The following is an 18,503-nucleotide window of genomic DNA, read 5'->3' as shown; positions in this document are numbered from 1 at the left end:
ACATTAACCCATTTAATACAGCAATCTAGGAAATAGACACGATTATTTTTTTACTTTGCGAATGGGGGCACTGAAGCACAAACTCTCCCACACTTGTACAGCAAACTAGTGGGGAAATTAAGTACAGCTGGAAAGAACTACAATAAAAGTATAAACAAGTACAAAACAATTGGCTATGATCTGTCCTCCTGAGATACTGTTCAGAAAGAACTGTCTTAGATCAGGACTTGAATTCGGGATCCCACACTTACATCTGTGTAAACATTTGCGACTGGTCACTCTGAACCTCAATTTCTTCGCCTATAAGACCGATCTTATAATACCTTGCAGGGGTTTTGTAAGGATCTAGCGAGTGGTGGCAGTAAAAGCGCACTGTTACTCTCTAAAAATATGACAGATGAGAGAAACACCCCCGGCGTCTCGCTGGGGAACTTGGGACCGGAAGCCGGCGCAGGGCCCTCTGGGACTCGTAGTCCGGTACTGGCGCCCGACCGCCTCTCCGCGAGGGTGAGCCCCGGAAGTACTCGTCACGCGAGAGGCGCGCTGGTTAGGAAGGGAAGGTCAGAGGTCGTAGGGGCAGAAGGCGTTCCTGCTCCTTGCCCAGTCGCTATGTAGTAAAGGGGCCGACGTTCTCGCACAGGTTCTGGAAGGCTCGTAGGCTCGATTAGGGCAGTAACCTCGCGACTCATTGTCGCAGGCTTCGGGTCCCTGCCGGCTGGACGGAGCCGCCACCGCCGCCATGTTTGGCTGTTTGGTGGCGGGAAGGCTGGTGAGCGTGGGGCTGGGTGGTGTCAGGAAGGGGTCAGGTTACTGGGGGCAAAAACCCTGGGGAAGGGAGTCCCGGTGTGCCGGTGCTAGGAGTGCGGGAAACCCTCTCAGTGTCTGCTTTTTGGTTGGAGGTGTGAGGATTGAGCGTGGGACGCTGGGGTGCTTTCATTTGTCTAACTGTTCAGATTCATTTGAATAGAAATCACGGTAAAAGAGGCCCTTGTGCTGTACGTTTGTACTGGGCTCTGCAAGCGTTTTGTCACTTGCTATTTCTGCCTCTGTGTAGTGCTTATTTAACACCTCAAACAGTTCCCATAACTCGTGAGATGGTCATTTTAATTTTTCTCAGTTGAGGAACTTAAGTTCAATCGGCAGGATAGATACTCGCCTAACCTCATAACATGAATTAGAAGTAAACTTGGGACGTGAATCTAGTCTGTAGCAAACTATTTGTCAGAGATTAAGGTGCGCAGACAATACATATCTGCACAGTCTCTTTTATGCTCGGTAAAAATATGCATAACATAGCTGAAAGTTGGCTGATAGAAACGCCTGAAACTTATTTGTGGACCTAATCTGAGATGACTAGAGAAGGGCGCGAGCAATGTGTTTCCTTATTGGTCGAAGGAGATAATCTGCCTTCGCAAGTCATTAGAATTAAGTGAGGTCTGCGCCTAGATTGTTGAAGAATAATGTACCGGGCGAAACTTGTTTGCTTCCTTGGTAACCATTCACACACCTACTTTCAGACCTGATTGTTTTCACCTGGCGTTCTTTTTCTTTCCGTTTTGTTAAAGAGTGCCGCCAACTTGTTGATTTTTTTTGTTATTGCCAATCAACTTTTGATAATATGTTCTGTACCCAGTTCTAAGAAACCAGAAGGATAAATTGCAAACGACTAGCCTCGAAGTTTATTGTCTGTCTCTTGAATGACTGGGAAGTGATAGTGGTAGTTAGTAATCCTGGCGAAATAATTTTGGGTTGCCTCTGCTCTTGACAAAGTGAAAATATGAGTGTGGGACTCAGATGAGTGACTTATAATTGAGTGACATTAAAAGGGTATGTGTTTTGTTAAGAATAAAAATAATCCATTCTCCTGTTGTCTACTAATTCGGAAGGAAATTTAGTTGTAACAATTACCTGTGTCTGTTTACCGAACTCCTGACTTCTGTAATGGATATCCAATAAAGGTTCTTTCCAGACGAGATTTATTGGGAGTGTTTGGCTTTTTGATTCTGGAGTGTTGGAACATACTAATCAAAAGGAAGGCCAGATAGACCTAGCAACATTCCAAAGTTTAACTACATTCTGTTAATGGTAAAATCCATTTATCTAAAGTTAAGAACCTTGTTTCCATTCCTTGAAATTTTTTCTTAAAGAGGTACCATTTTTGTTAAAAGTCAAGGATTAGGGTGTCAAAGTACAAATTTCAGGAATGGTGCCTGTTTAGGGTTAACACTTAAATATTTATTTTGACTGAGTTATTTCAAGACTCAGGACTACCATAGTTTTCCATGATTTTAAGGTTACATTCATGCCAAAGCCTGATGGAATTGAATTTAATACTAATGCAGGCCATTTGGTTTATGTTTATGTACTTCTTTTGTTTTGTTCTTTGTACTTAAACGAGGGGGGGTGGGGGCGTGGGGGTTGGAGGGTGGGGTATTAAATTGGGTCAGAAAACTTTTTTTTGGTTTTTTTTTTTTTGAGACAAAGCCTCAAGCTGTCCCTCTGGGTAGAGTGCCATGGCATAGCTCACATCAACCTCCAACTCCTGGGCTCAAGCTAGTCTCCTGCCTCTGCCTCCCAAGTTGCTGGGACCACAGGCGCCTGCCACAGCGCCTGGCCATTTTTTTTTCGGTTGCAGCCGTCATTGTTTGGCAGCCCAGGCTGGATTCGAACCTGCTACCTTAGGTGTATGTGGCTGGCGCCTTAGCCACTTCAGCCATAGGCGCCGAGCCAGAAGACTTTTAAAGAGGGAATGAGAACTTTAAAAACACTTGTCTTTTGTATTTCAGGATTTAAATTAGAGTAGCTGATATTATTTATAACTAATACATAGAGTAAATTATATAGCAGTATAGTTTTCTTAAGAGTCTTTGTACTAATAGGATATTATAGAGGGAAAAGTAAGCATTTTAGTAACAATAAAAAAAAATAAGGAACAGGAAATAATTTGCATTCCAGCCAGTAAGAATTGACTGTTTAGTCTTCAACAATAGTAGTAGTAACTTAGATTTGGTGTTTGCTGAGGAAAGTGGCAATAGCAATTAATAAACAAAACCCAAAATCCCTATGTATGAGAAATTTTTGACAGCCTATCTAACTGAGTGCCCTCAGAATTAATATTTCTTTTCTTCTTTTCTTTTTAGAGACAGAGTCTCACTTTGTCACCCTCAGTAGAGTGCGGTAGGCATCACAGCTCACAGCAACCTCCATCTCTTGGGCTTAGGCAATTCTCTTGCCTTAGCCTCCTGAGTAGCTGGAACTACAGGTGCCCACCACAAGGCTCGGCTATTTTTGTTGCAGTTTGGCCAGGGCTGGGTTTGAACTTGCCACCCTCGGTATATGGGGCCGGCGCCCTACTCACTGAGCCACAGGCGCTGTCCAGAATTAATATTTCTTTTTGCTAATGGAAATGAAATGGCAATTATCAGTTTTCTAACTGTGAAAGATTTTTTTCTATGGAAGTAGACTTCTCAAACTTCAAACTTAAGATCTCATGTTATAAATTGATGTTTAATTCTAGCACAGAAAATTATACTATGAAATGAATCAAGAGGAAACTTTTACAAATTCTCACATACAAAATGTAAGGTAGATTTTTTTTTTGAGACAGAGTCTTAGGCTGTCGCCCTGGGTAGAGTGCTATGGTGTCACAGCTCACAGCGTCCTCGAATTCTAGGATTTAATTGATTCTCTTGCCTCAGCATCCCAAGTTGCTGGGACTACAGGTGCTTGCTACAATGCCCAGCTATTTTTTTCTTGGCAAGCCTGAGCTGGATTCCAGCCCACCAGCTCCAGTGTATGTGGCTGGCACCCTAGCTGCTGAGCTACAGGCGCCAAGCCTGTAAGGTAGAATTTTTTACATTTTTATGTACAATTGATCCTTATTCTTTCCAGTAGTTATGTTCCATAAAATTTCTGCACATTGAAGTGATGGATATTGAATAATTGCCCCTAATGGGACTTCAGGGTTAGGTTCCTGTGATCCTCTAGTTAACAGCATTTTTGGTCAACTTATTACAAGCTTGTTTTATGTATTTCTGTTTAAAGATAATTCAACATGTGTTGATTCATTAACATTCAGATCATGGCTGTTAGCACTATAATTCATGACTGAACAAAACTTAATCTACCACATGTATTTTCTTTGTAAGACATATTCTTCTTGCATTTGGGAACACTAGCCAGCACTTGAGCTTGGTGACTTTAAACAGCGAAGTCATCAACAAAAAGCACAACAATGCAAATAAATGTGGTATTGAATAGACTGAAAAGGATACTTGCTCCCAGTATGAGGGCTGAAGCAGCACGAAGGCCCAGCACAGCCTTGTCTCACCTCAGTCACTTCCATTTTTTGCTATTTTGCCCATGAGCAGCATGTTTATGAATGACTGCAAGTGCAGCAAGCTTTGATTTGGGGTTACAAATAAGTTTTAGTGAGGTGATTTCAAAAATATGAAATTTGCAAGTAAGGAAGATTGCTTACCCATTTTAATAATGTAGTTCCTTACCATAAACTGGAGTGTAAGAGCTTGGTGGTGGTGGTGAACAAGTTTTTATTTTTACAGCATTCCGAAACTGTCTTTACCCTTCGTGGAGGGCACCTCTGAAATGATTTAGTGATATTTTTACAAGATTGCATTCATTAAATTAACCTTCAAGGATTAAATAAGTATTTTTAGATTCTTTATTACAATTAACACTTTTTGGTATATTTGATAGTTTCATAATTAGAGTTTCTAGTTCATTGATACCAAGTATAATGACTATAATGGACTATGCTAGTAACATAGCTTATAGCAATACTGTAAGAGTTATAGAAACTCATCAAACTATCGAACTAAGACGAGTTTCTTATTTTCTAGGTGCAAACAGCTGCACAGCAAGTGGCAGAGGATAAATTTGTTTTTGACTTGCCTGATTATGAAAATATCAACCATGTTGTGGTTTTTATGCTGGGAACAATCCCATTTCCTGAGGGAATGGGAGGATCTGTCTACTTTTCCTATCCTGATTCAAATGGAATGCCAGTATGGCAACTCCTAGGATTTGTCACCAATGGGAAACCAAGTGCCATCTTCAAAATTTCAGGTCTTAAATCTGGTAAGAATAATATATTAAAATAGTTTCATAATTAATCAGACTTTTTTCTTTAATAGCATTCATGGAATATGGCTTTTTTGACTCTTATTTTTCTAGTTGCTAAAGTAATAACATTATTTTAAAAGGAGAAGATATAGGGACATTTGAAAAAGAGTAAGCAAAAAACTTGACTGGCTCTTCCCTCCCACCCTTTGGCCCTCGAGAGAACTACTTACTGTTCTCTATACCTTGGTAGAGGGATTTTTTTCCTGAATTAGTGGATGTTTTAGTAAATAATGAAAGGAATCTTCTCGTTTTTAATTTGCACATCTGTGTTTTAAATGAGAAGATAACTCAGGTAGGTTTGTGTAGGAAATGAGAGTGCTTCTTTTATTAAGATTGTTGAACTCAGTTGCGTGTGGTGTCTCATGGTTGCAATCCCAACTACTTGGGAGGCTGAGGCAGAAAGATTGCTTAAGCCAGGAGCTGAGGCTGCAGTGAGCAATGATTATGCCACTGTACTCTAACCTGGGCTACAAACTAGATACTGTTGCATTAAAAAAAAAAAAAAGACTTTTGAACTCTTAGATTTCATTACTCTTCTAGTGTTCTTTTAATTCTATTAAAATCCTATCGTTGTTGGGACATTGCTTTGATACTTTAAAGTATTTTGCGAAGAAATGTGACAGTGAAACTGGATTAAGTGCCTTTACCTGCATTGAAACTCTGATTCTCTTGAAAATCTATAAAAGACAGACTTGAAAATTCTTTTTTTTAGAGACAGTGTTTCACTTTGTCACCCTTGGTAGAGTACTGTAGCATCACAGCTCATAGCAACCTCCAGCTGTTGGACTTAGGCGATTCTCTTGCCTCAGCCTCTTAAGTAGCCGGGACTACAGGCACCTGCCACAACGCCTGGCTATATTTTTTGTTGCAGTTTGGCTGGGGCTGGGTTCAAACTTGCCACCCTTGGTATATGGGGCTGGCGCCCTACTCACTGAGCCACAAGCGCCGCCCAACTTAAAAATTCTTTATACCTTCTAGAAACTGTCTATGGCATCCATGGAAAAGTTATATTTAGGTAACACGTAGATAACATATAGTTAACAAATGTTTGGGTCTCTATTATAGGATCTAAGAATAGTGATTGAGGCTTGGCACCTGTAGCACAGTGGTTATAGTGCTGGCCACATACACCGAGGCTGGCGGTTTTGAACCAGCCCAGGCTACTAAGCAACAATGACAACCCCAACCAAAAAATAGCTGGGCACTGTGGTGGGTGCCTATAGTCCCAGCTACTTGAGAGGCTGAGGCAAGAGAATCGCTGAAGCCAGCACTCTACTGAGGGTGATATAGTGAGATTCTGTCTCAAAAAAAAATAAAATTAGTGATTAAGTTCTTGCCTCAGATTACTCATATTCTTACAGAGAAAGGTCTAGAACAGTAATCAGGGGTGAACAGTAATAGTGGATGTTTATACAAAGTGCTGAGGGAGAAAAGGTAGCAATTAACTCTTTAGGAGTTGGTTGGAGGTTTCCTGCAGGAGGCGATTTTGAAGCCCTTGAGAAGACAAGGAGTTTGTCATGCCTGTGAGATCTGTACTTGGCATTCTTTTCTAGGTGGGGATAATATGGGTATGAGGTGAAGTTTGAAAGCATGGCAGGCTCAGACCGGTACAAGGCAGGATATGTGTGGGAAGGATAGCCATGGATCACAAAAAGCTGATATATATCACTGAATCATTTGGAATTTAATAGGTCAGCAGTTTTAATATGCTGAAGGCACAGATCTGTGTCATAGTATAGTAAAATATGTGTAACATAGTATAAATACTCAAATATTTTGCATCTACTCCAAAGCTGTTTATGTACCATCCCCCCCCCCCAAAAAAAAAAAAAAACTGCTCTTGAAGGTGTAGAGAAGCCAGTAAACAGTTTTGGGTAAAGGAATGGTATTTTTATTGAAATATTATTTCAAGGCTGAGCATCATGACTCATGCCCGTAATCCTGGCACTGTGTGAGGCTGACGCAGGTGGATTGCTTGAGCTGAGGAGTTTGAGACCAGCCTGAGCAAGAGTGAGACCCCATCTCTACTAAAAATAGAAAAACTAGCTGGATGTTATGGTGGATGTCTATAGCTCCAGTTGTTTGGGAGGCTGAGGCAAGAGGATCGCTTGAGTCCAGTGAGGTTGCACTCTACCCAGGATGACACAGTGAGACTGTCTCAAAAAGAAAGAAAAAAAGGGTTGGGCATGGTGGCTCACGCTTGTAATCCTAGCACTCTGGGAGGCCAAGGTGGGTGGATTACCTGAGCTCACAGGTTCAGGACCAGCCTGAGCCAGAGCAAAGACCTCATCTCTAAAAATAGCCAGGTGTTGTGGTGGGCGCCTGTGGTCCCAGTTACTTGGGAGGCTGAGGCAAGAGAATTGCTTGAACCCAAGAGTTGGAGGTTGCCATAAGCTAGGGTGCTACAGCACTCTACCAATAGTGACAAAGGAAGACTCTTGTCTTAAAAAAAAAAAAAAAAAGAAATATTATTTCAAAATTAAAGAAATTTCTTTTAGCTTGAGGAGTATGTTAAGAAGGCCCTAGAACAGTTTTGGCTAGTTGGTGGTCTGTTAACTGCTTTTTTTTTTTTTCTGAGACAGAATCTCACTTTGTCACACTTGGTAGAGTGCTGTGGCATCATAGCTCATAGCAACCTCAAACTCCTAGGCTTAAGCGATTCTTTTGCCTCAGCCTCCCAAGTAGCAAGGACTACATGCACCTGCCACAATGCATGGCTATTTTTGGAGACAGGGGTCTCGCTGTTGCTCAGGCTGGTCTGGAACCTGTGAGCTCAGGCAGTCCACCTGCTTCAACCTCCCAAGTGTTAGGATTACAGATGTGCGCCTTTGTGCCGGCTGACTGCTCTTTTTTTATATAGTTGGAATTCTACAAGAAGAAACGGGAGAGAGCAATAGTTAAAGCTAAAAATTGTTTAGAATTAATGATAAATACCAATCTCTAGATTTAAGAAGCAAGATAAGTTCCTATAGTCCTTCTAAATGGGGTTTCATGAGATAATTACCCCTAATTTCTAAGGCAATAAGTTCTTAAAGTACGGTATCCTGATCTGTAGCTTATTAGAAATGCATATTTCTGGGTGGCGCCTGTGGCTCAGTGAGGTCACTGGCCCCATATATTGAGGGTGGTGGGTTTGAACCTGACCCCAGCCAAACTGCAACAAAGAATAGCAGGGTGTCATGGTGTGCACCTATAGTCCCAGCTACTCGGGAGGCTGAGGCAAGAGAATCACCTAAGCCCTGGAGCTGGAGGTTGCTGTGAGCTATGACACTGCGGCACTCTACTGAGGGTGACAAAGTGAGACTCTTGTCTCAAAAAAAAGAAAAGAAATGCACATTCCTGGCAGGACCCCAGACCTGCTTATTTAGAAGCTGGATGTGAAGTCTAGCAGTCTGTATTTTAATAATATTCGTAGGTGTTGCATCTTGAAGTTTGAGAACCTCTGCCCCAGGGTATCCACAGTATATAATGAGTTAGTACTCCTTATACGTGTTTTTTCCTTCTCTCTGGCTATGCTGAAAAGTAGATATCTGTAAGTAGAAAAATATAAATAGATAATTGGGTGTATTCTATTGAAATTACTGAACATTAAATATAAAGTAATAAAGCAACTAGAGAGAGAAAAGTCATTTATATTTAAGCAGCAGTTTAACAGACTTGTTAAGAGCATTAATAGAGGTCAAAAACCAATAGATTAATATTTTCAAAGTGCCAAGGAAAAATAACTTTCAAAACTGTCATTCTAAAGTGAAGAAGAAATATGTATATTTTCAGATGGACATGAAGAGTTTAAAATCACAGACTGTTGTTGAAAAAACTACTGGAGGTTCGCCAGGTGTTGATCCTAGCCATTTGGGAGGATCACTTGAGGCCAGGAGTTTTTAAGTGCAGCTTGGTCAAGGTAGCAAGGTTCAGTCTCTACAAAAAAGTAAGAAATATTAGCTGGACATGGTAGTGTGTGCCTGTAATCCCAGCTATTTGGGAGGCTGAGACAGGAGTATCACTTGAGTCCAGGAGTTCTGATCTGTGAGCTGAACTGTGATCAAGCTGTGATCTGAGCTATGATTGAGCCACTGCACTTCAGCCTGAGTGACAAAGCAAGAACCTGTCTCAGAAAAGCCAAACAAAGTGGGACTACTGGAGGTAGTTGTACTTGGTAAGAGGACACTGAAGCTAGAGTGTAGAAAAGGATGCAAGATACAAAATTAGCAAAGACATTGGTAAACATATAGACATATCTTTTGATTGTATAAAACAATACAATAAATAAACACAAAAATTAAATACTGTTTGAGAAAATATGTAAGACAAGTGGGATAATGACCTAAATTAAAGTTTTCGGAGGTCCTGTTCTTTAGAAGGAGATTGGCAATATTGATTCTGCTTTCAAGTAATCTTAAAAAAAAAATTATATCCTGCAAACCACTGGAATAGGTAAAGTAGTGGAGAAAATAGTAGTCCATTAGAATGCAAAAAAAGAGGAAAGAGAGACAAAATGGGGAGAGGCAAAAGAAAAAGTATAGTGTATTAAAAACAAAATCAGATGGTAGAAATAATTTTGTCTTTATCAGTTATCAATATAAAATGTAAACAGGCTAACTTTACCAGAGAAACATGGGGATTCCAGGATGAGACTTTCTTAAAAAGGCAGCAAACAAAATAATGTTATCTTTGAGTAACAAGTCTGAAACATTCTGATATAAGGAAACAAAAACTGGCACAGGCTTATTAATTTTAAGAAAACTTAGGCCAAAGCAAAAGCATATCAAGGGTAAAATTCATTCAACAGGAATGAGATAATTCACTAGGAATATTTACGTATTTCTGGGAAAAGCTAAGTGTCATGAATTTATGAGTATATATAACATACCTCCAAAATATATAAAGAAAAATATTGATGTTTATTGATTAATGGGCAGCCTTACAATAAACCCTTTGACTGCTGAGGGCTCAGAAAGGAAATATGCCGACCGGCATCTTTCGCACCAAAGGAACATCTTGTCTGAATGCCTACAGGCCTTGTTTTAATATGAAGGTTAATATTTTAACATACCTCTAATTATGTCAGAATGGCATTAGTAAAGATGTGGGAGACTTGAGTAAAAGAGTTAACAAGTTTGAGCTCATGGACGTTTATAAAACTCTGTAACTAATAATTAGATCATACATTTTTTAAGTACATAGGAGATTTATGAAATTTGACCACATACCAGGTCACGAAACAAGTTGCAACAATTGGCAGGTAATTGATTTGCAGTCTCCAATGTAGTGTTACACTGAAACATTGTCATGTTTGGAAATGAAAAACTATTTTTCAGTAATTCATAGGTCAAAGAAGAAATGATTATGGAAATTAACCTTCTATAGAAATCAGAACAAAAAACATTACATATCAAACCTTTTTTTTGGTGAAATTATTATAGCCAATTGATTTTTTTTTCTTTTATTGCTACATAGTGCTTTACATGTTTATTGGGTATCTGTGAGGGTTTTACATGCGTAGAATGTGTAATGATCAAGTCAGGGTGTTTGGGGGATGCATCACCTCGAGTATTTAATCATTTATTTGTTGGTAACATTTCAAGGCCTCTCTTCTAGCTACTTTGAAATATACACTATATTCTTGCTAACTGTTTTTACCCTGGTCTGTTATTGAATATTAGAACTAACTTCTTCCAACAGTAAGTTTGTATTCATTCACCAACCTCACTTTGTTTTTGCGCCCTTCCTGGATATCTGTTGTTCTATTCTCTATCTCCATGTGATCCAGTTTTGACACTTTATTTTTGAAGACAGAGTCTCACTTTGTCACCACCAGTGAAGTGCTGTGGCATTGTAGCTCATAGCAACCTGAGACTCTTGGGGTCCAGTGATTCTTTTGCCTCAGCCTCCCAAGTAGCTGAGACCACAGGCGCCGGCCACAACACCCGGCTGTTTTTAGAGACAGGGTCTCACTGTTGCTCAGGCTGGTCTGGAACTTGTGAGCTCAGGCGATCCACTTGCCTTGGCCTCATTGCAGGCGTGAGACACTGAGCAAAACATATCTTATTTATTTATTTACTTGCTAGCTGTGAAGTAAATACTTTTATTCTTTCCATAGAATAGGTTTCCAAATGATCACAGTGTTAAGGTTAATAAGATGCTGGAGTAGCCAAAGATATTATAACAAAAATCTCAGTGATATATCAAATGCAAATTTACTGAGATGTGAAGAGAATGTATTTGTAGTTGTGTGGCTAACAATAAGACATAACAGTAACCAAGTCCATAAAACTAGAAAAAAGCACTGTATAACAAACGGCCTTTGATAAGCTACTAAATGAGCATATATTATAGATAAACCAATTTTATATCTGAAGCAGTTTATAGCACCATCATGTTGGCAGGACTAGAAGAGGGATAGGGTCACTCGACCAAAGCATGTGAGGACAGGATGGGATCCCAGCCATCACCTGCTTCTTATTTTAAAAGATTTTTCTTTATAGAAAATTCAAGTATATACAGAGGCAGATCAGGTGGAATATTGAACTCCATTTTGCTCATCACCCAGCTTCAAAAATGACTGACTCTTGGATGTTATTTTGTTTAGATTCCCATTCACTTCTCTTCATATTATTTGAAAGTGGATTCCAGAATCATAGCATGTAGTGATCAATTTTATTAATGATTAATATATATGTAAATATACTAATATGTGTCCTTAAAAGATGAAGTCCTGCTGGGCATGGTAGCATGTGCCTGTAGTCCTAGGAGGCTGAGGCAGGAGGATTGCTTGAGGCCAGAAGTTCAAGGGTGTAGTGTGCTATAATTGTGCCTATGAATAGCTACTGCACTCCAGTCTGCAACATTGTGAGACTCTATCTTTTTTGGGGGGAAGGGACAGTTTCACTATGGTCCAGGCTCGAGTGCCATGGCATTAGCTTAGCTCACAGCAACCTCAAACTCCAGAATTCAGTCTTGTTTCATTCAGCCTCCCAAGTAGCTAGGACTATAGGTGCCTGCCACAAAAGCCAGCTATTGTTTATTTTTAGTAGAGATGAGGACTTGCTCTTGCTGGTTTGAAATTCCTGAGCTCGAGGGATCCTCCTGCCTTGGCCTCCTAGAGTGCTAGAATTATAGACATGAGAACCTGGCCCACATTCTTATCTCTTAAAAAAATGAGAGAGAGAAAAGCAAACCCCAAAACAAAACACAAGAAGACAGTCATTAAAAAATACACACACACACATATACACATGCACACCCAGGGTGTCCATAAAGTTTGAGTTGTGTGTATAACTAAGACTGTTGTCACACCTAAACACAGTAATTATTCAATATCTAACTGAATATCTGTGATCAGTGTTCAGGCTCAAAAGTTTTATCTTTATAAAGTTTTTTAGTACTTTTGGCTGAGGTCCTTTAAGGGCTGTTTGTTGGACGAATCTCTCAAATATCTTGTAAAATTCAAAGATTGAATGTGTTCTATTTCCAAGAAAGTCATTGAGTTTAGGTTTAATCAGATTTTGAGTTTATTTAGATTTTTTGGCAGGATTACAGGTGTGTATTATAGGTTGATGGTGTGTTCTTCCATCAGGAAACCCATAATCTGATTCTTTTGTGAAATTAGGAATCAATAATTCAGTAGGGGGTCAAAATGATGATATCCTGAATTTGTCATTTCCTTTATCATCTGTATAGAGAAACTTGCATATCTACTACTTAGTTGGACAGGGATGGAGTCATTATAGGAAAGGCAGGATAAATGCTTGATTCTTTTTGCTGTACTTACGGAGAGTCAAAAATAAGTTAATTACCTAGCATCCTTCAAAGGTAATTAATAATTAAAAAAAAATGAAACTGTGGGTATATATGTGTGTATGCATAGATATATTTGATTTGTAGCTGATGTATTTTATCCATTGATATAGCATCAGAATCCACTGGAGGACCCAGTTTTAATTTTTCAATTCATTTTTTAAGCAGGTACGATATTTCATAGATCTATCTTTTCTTTCTTTTCTTTTCTTTTCTTTTGTTTTTTGTTTTTTTTTTTGAGACAGAGTCTCAAGCTGTTGCCCTGGGTAGAGTGCCAGGGTAGTTTTTAATTTTACATTTATATTTGTGTTCAATTTGAATTAAATTTTCTATTAATGGAAGGTATCTGTTGAAATTCTGATTTTTCTTGGCAAGTAGATGTTCATTGGTTCCAGTACCATTTCTTGAAAAGACAAAGTTATAATCACATTTGTCAATATCCATCATCAGGGATATTCATTCACTTGGGAGTTCTCAGCTGCTTTCTTTTAAAGTAAAATATGTGCATATGTGAATATTTATGCATTGATTTTAAAAGGAAAGAAATGGAAATAGATACTTCAGCAGTTTTTTAATAATAAAACATTAGTTGGAAAACACAATGGAGAGATTAAATGGATACTGGTAAATATTTATAATAGCAATATAAGAGGAGAAGCAACTAATTTGGGGGAAGGGAGAGATGATGTTATTCGTATGGATTTAAGAAGTTTGTGGGACATTTTAAGTCCCTTAAATATAAAGTCTTTCAAGTATAGCAGTTGGTAGTAGCCAGTTGGTAAGGTGTTTTACGTAGTTGAAAATGTAGAATTTAGTAGGCTTACTTTGTATCCAGACTATATTGCATTTGAGGTGAATACTAGAATATTGGTCACCATCCAGCAGACAGGGACAGATTAGATGTTTTTGAAAACATACCAATTAAATTGTCAGTTTAATTGTCCTCACCTTACCCTCATTTCACCACAGCTTTGCTAACATTTTGAGTTTGGAATGGGTCTTAACATTGCTTTTTCCTTTGTAATCAACACTACATTCCCTGTAGGAAATGCTTTGGGAATAATGAAATGTACTTTCTCCTGTTCTTGCATTTCTTTTGGCTGTCTTCTCTTTCTCTGGTCACACATAAGAGTTTGGAGGGGCCATAATGTTGCCATAAAGGTCTCATGGTAAAGCAATGTCACAAAGAATAAGCACGCTTATTGAAATTGTGTTTTAAATAAAGGTGACCATCTGCTCGCTCAGGCAAAATGGCGAGCTTTCTTTATTTGCTGTTGGTTTATATAGGCAATCTTGTGCATGCTCACTATACAGCAGTGACCTCATAAATATTCATTACAATCCCTCTGCACATGTGCATTGGACGTCAGTGACTTCATTAATCCATGGTTTATATAGGCAATCTTGTGTATGCTCACTGTATAGCAATGGCCTCATAAATACTCATTACAATCCCTCTGCATGTGTGCATTGGACGTCAACGACTTCATTAATCCATTTAAACATCTTATGACCACCCGCCCTGTAAGTAGCTCCTCCCTAGTAATCTGATAATCCACTCAACATACACCTTTAAGCATAATCCTTTCAATATGACTGGTTTAACATAACTTAATGAAGAACATGTTGTCAGTTATTACTTTCTTTGTTCTTATCTGATGAAGCCTGAGGCTACTGGGGAAAGCCAATTTCTACTACCCATGCCATTTGGAGGCAGTTACTTCGAATCTTTAAGCAAAGCATAGAGAAACTTCTTGGGCATATAGGAGTTTGTGTGTAAACCTCTGCTCCCATGTAGGCCTTAAGTCAGGGGGGTTTTTGCTGGAGACTTTTATAAGGAATTCTCGGGCTGGACTTCTCAAAAGCCTTTCATGTGCCCAGGTTTCATCTGTGCCATTAGATACCTGTATGCATTGGGTAAATTCCTCTTCTCTTGAGATCCCCTAGCACATTACCATTCCTGGACCTGTCAGCAAGCGACCTTTGTCACTTACCACAGATCAGGAAAGGTCATTGATGGCTATCTGGCCAGTTTTCCAAAGGGCTTTTTCATTGGCCTTGTAAAGTTCACCTTAATTCCTTAATGCAGCCTGGAAATGCTATTCTAGCCAAAGCCTTGGTCATGTTAGGCCGGCAACTAACCTGGCCACATGGGATTCTGCCTCATCTTCTTACAAGTATGCCTGCACAAAGTCTTTTCACTGCTCTCTCTCAAACGGCTTTTTTGGCCAGAGGCATATAGGCATTTCGCCTTTACCATAAGAACCCAGACATTTCCTTATTGTGTTATTTCATCCAGTCTAAAGAAAATTCAGCAGTCAAAAATAATCTAATTAACCCAAACTTAATAGTTTCTCAGTGAGATACATTTTCTTTTGTGGAGTTAGATAAAACAGTCTAAAACCTTATCCCAGAATAATACTTGATTATCATTATCATTATCAGGGGAAAATGCATTTATTTTAATTATGATAATAAGACTGGTTCTTTTGTTCTCCAGATTTTAATTTTTTATTTATTTTTATTATTTATTTATTTTTAAGACAGAGTTTCACTATGTCACCCTCAGTAGAGTGCCTGGGCATTACAGCTCATAGCAACCCTCAAACTCTTGGACTTAAGCGATTCTCTTGCCTCAGCTTACCAAGTAGCTGGGACTACAGGCACCAGCCACAATGCCTGGCTATTTTTTGTTATTATTGTCATTGTTGTTTAGTAGGCCCAGGTTAGGTTCAAACCCTCTTGACTTGGTGCTTGTGGCCGGTATCCTAAACATTGAGTGCTATGGGTGCTGAGCCTGGATTTTTATTTAATTATTTTTAAGAGACAGAGTCTCACTTTGTTGCTCTTGGTAGAGTGCCATGGCATTATAGCTCACAGCAACCTGCAGCTCTTGAGCTTAGGCGATTCTCTTGCCTTAGCCTCTTGAGTAGCTGGGTCTCCAGGCACCGGCCACAACACCTGGCTATTTTTTGTTGCAGTTCGGCCAGGGCTGGGTTTGAACCTGCCACCTCCAGTATATGTGGCCAGCACCCTACTCCTTGAGCCATAGGTGCCTGAGACTGGATTTTTAAAAAATAGTTTCTGGGCTCGGCACCTGTGGCTCAAGCAGCTAAGGCACCAGCCATAGACACCTAAGGTAGCAGGTTCGAATCCAGCCCAGGCCTGCCAAACAACAATGATGGCTGCAACCAAAAAATAGCAGGGCCTTATGGTGGGCGCCTGTGGTCCCAGCTACTTGGGAAGCTGAGGCAGTAGACTTGCTTGAGCCCAGGAGTTGGAGGTTGCTGTGAGCTGTGATGCCATGGCACTCTACCCAGGGGACAGCTTGAGGCTCTGTCTCAAAAAAAAAAAAAAAAATAGTTTCTGAAGCCTGGCTTAGTGGCTCACGTGCCAGATAGTGATAATCCTATCACTTTGGGAGGCCGAGGCAGGTGGATTGCCTGAGCTCAGGACCCCATCTCTAAAAAAATAGCCAGGTGTTGTGGCGAGTGCCTATAGTCCTAGTTACCAAGGAGGCTGAGGCAAGTGAATCACTTTGAGCCCAAGACTTTGAGGTTGGTGTGAGCTGTGATGCCACAGCACTTTACTGAGGGCAACAGAATGAGACTATCTCAAAAAAAAGTTTCTCATCATTTTCATTTGCATGGCTATTGATAGTTTTATCTATGAAAACAAATTTTCAAGGCAATATTTGTGATGGCATAATGCTAGGTTAGAGAAAAGTAAAGCAGCTTAAAATAATGTTTTATTACTAGTTCTTTACCTGGTAAGTTGTTTGAAAAAGCACTATTAAATGTTTAATGTATCGAAATTCTCAATTTTAAACGTTAGACCTAGTATTGATAGTAGGAAATGGTGTATTATTAAAATGAGTAGACTTATGATGGATTTATATTTTCAACCTTTGGGGTGCCTTTCAAGCCTACGGGTTTAAGTCTGATTATATTGGGCATACCTGGCTAACTAGAACATCAGGGTGGGGAAGAGACTTGGTGAAGTAATTTCAGACACTTGTGATTGAACTGAGAATTTATTTAACAAATCCAGCAGAATTTTATAGGTACCAGAGGGGAGAGAGTTATTCAAGTGAAGTACAGTTCATGTTAGAGATCTGGGTGATGCAGTGCATGCTATCTGAGTGAAGGGCACACTTAGAGCCCTTCACTTTGGACTAAGTCTGTACAAAAGCAAAGTACGGGAGCAAAACATGCGTTCTTCTGAAATTAAACAAAAGAAATCTGGGGAGTATTCATGGTTCTGTACTGAATGATGTGAATGGATTTCTTCTTTTTTTTTCTTTTTTGAGACAGAGTTTCACTATGTCACCCTTGGTAGAGTGCTATGGCGTTACAGCTCACAGCAACCTCCAACTCTTGGGCTTAAGCCCAACTCTTGCCTCAGCCTCCAGAGTAGCTGGGGCTACAAGTGCTTGCCACAACGCCTGGCTATTTTTTGTTGTAGTTGTCCTTGTTTAGCAGGCTTGGGCCTGGCTGGAACCCGCCAGCCTCAGTGTATGTGGCTGGTGCCCTACTCACTGAGCTACAGGCGCCAAGCCGTGAACAGATTTCTTAACTTCACACAGAACAGTTTTGGTGGTGGATGGTAAAGAGAGCTCTTTTCGGAGCATTGCATTGGTAGGGGATTTTGAAATCATTACTGTGAGTTTTTGTTTGTTTTGCTTGAAAGCTGATTCTTTGTGATTCTTGGGATCTGAAAAGGAGTTTTATAATAAATACAACATTTTTACTCTTGGAACAATTTGCAGGTAATGGTTAAAACTAAGATAGGAGTAAATTTGCAAATATAAAATGAAGTTTTTGATGGTAAGAAACTTCTGTGTCTTTTTTTCTGAACATGGATTATAATCCTTCAATAAGAACAAAATAGCAGGCTTGGCGCTTGTAGCTCAAGTCGCTAGGGCCCCAGCCACATACACCAAAGCTGGCAGGTTTGAATCCAGCTCGGGCCCGCCAAACAACAATGACAACTACAACCAAAAAATAGCCAGGTGTTGGTGGCGGGCGCCTGTATACCAGCTACTTGGGAGGTTGAGGCAAGAGAATCGCTTAAGCCCAAGAGTTGGAGGTTGCTGTGAGCTGTGATGTCAGGGCACTCTACCCAGGGCGACAGCTTGAGGCCCTGTCTCAGAAAAAAAAAAAAAAAAAGAACAAAACTGCACTTGCTTAGGAGATAGGATTAGGTAGTTGGGAAACTTGGAAAGTTTTAAATCAGTTCCTTACAATTTTATCTTTAGATCAGTGGGTTCTCCTGATCTGCAGGAACTATATTAAAGGGTTGCGGTGTTAGGAAGGTTGAGAACCACTGCTTTAGATGCTATTTTTGGTTTTCCTAAGGTGGAGGATATGTTTACCCGGAGTTCTCTGTAAAGAGACTTTTTGCTTTATAGGAAGTATACATAGACTCAAGTTAGTACATACAAGAGAAGAGTAACAGCATTAATTATTTTTATGAAACTTCTGTTAAAAAGGTGGGAAGCTGTAGGTGCTGTAGTATATGTGTTATAGGTCTTTTCTCTACAAGCCTGGGGAATTTTTCTAGGC

At 39.7% G+C, this 18,503-nt stretch overlaps 1 protein-coding gene across 2 annotated transcripts in view; it reads left to right on the top strand.

Annotated features, from left to right (window-relative positions):
* The first annotated feature begins 502 nt into the window (after nt 1–502).
* HIKESHI (Hikeshi, heat shock protein nuclear import factor) overlaps nt 503–18,503 on the top strand; it is a 39,866-nt gene continuing 21,865 nt past the window's right edge. The window contains exons 1-2 of one of the 2 annotated variants that reach the window (XM_003780842.1): nt 503–769; nt 4,860–5,097. In XM_003780842.1, the coding sequence (XP_003780890.1) occupies nt 740–769; nt 4,860–5,097 (268 nt within the window). In that variant the 5' untranslated portion in view covers nt 503–739. Of the gene's footprint in view, nt 770–3,567; nt 3,586–4,859; nt 5,098–18,503 lie in introns of those variants that run through there. The other variant, XM_023511684.1, reaches the window with a different exon arrangement.

This window comes from Otolemur garnettii, unplaced genomic scaffold, assembly GCF_000181295.1.
Source record: "Otolemur garnettii isolate 467f Iridium unplaced genomic scaffold, OtoGar3 scaffold00001, whole genome shotgun sequence".
NCBI lineage: Eukaryota > Metazoa > Chordata > Mammalia > Primates > Galagidae > Otolemur > Otolemur garnettii.
Note: the sequence above shows the minus strand (reverse complement) of the source record. Positions and strands in the feature narration are given on the sequence as shown.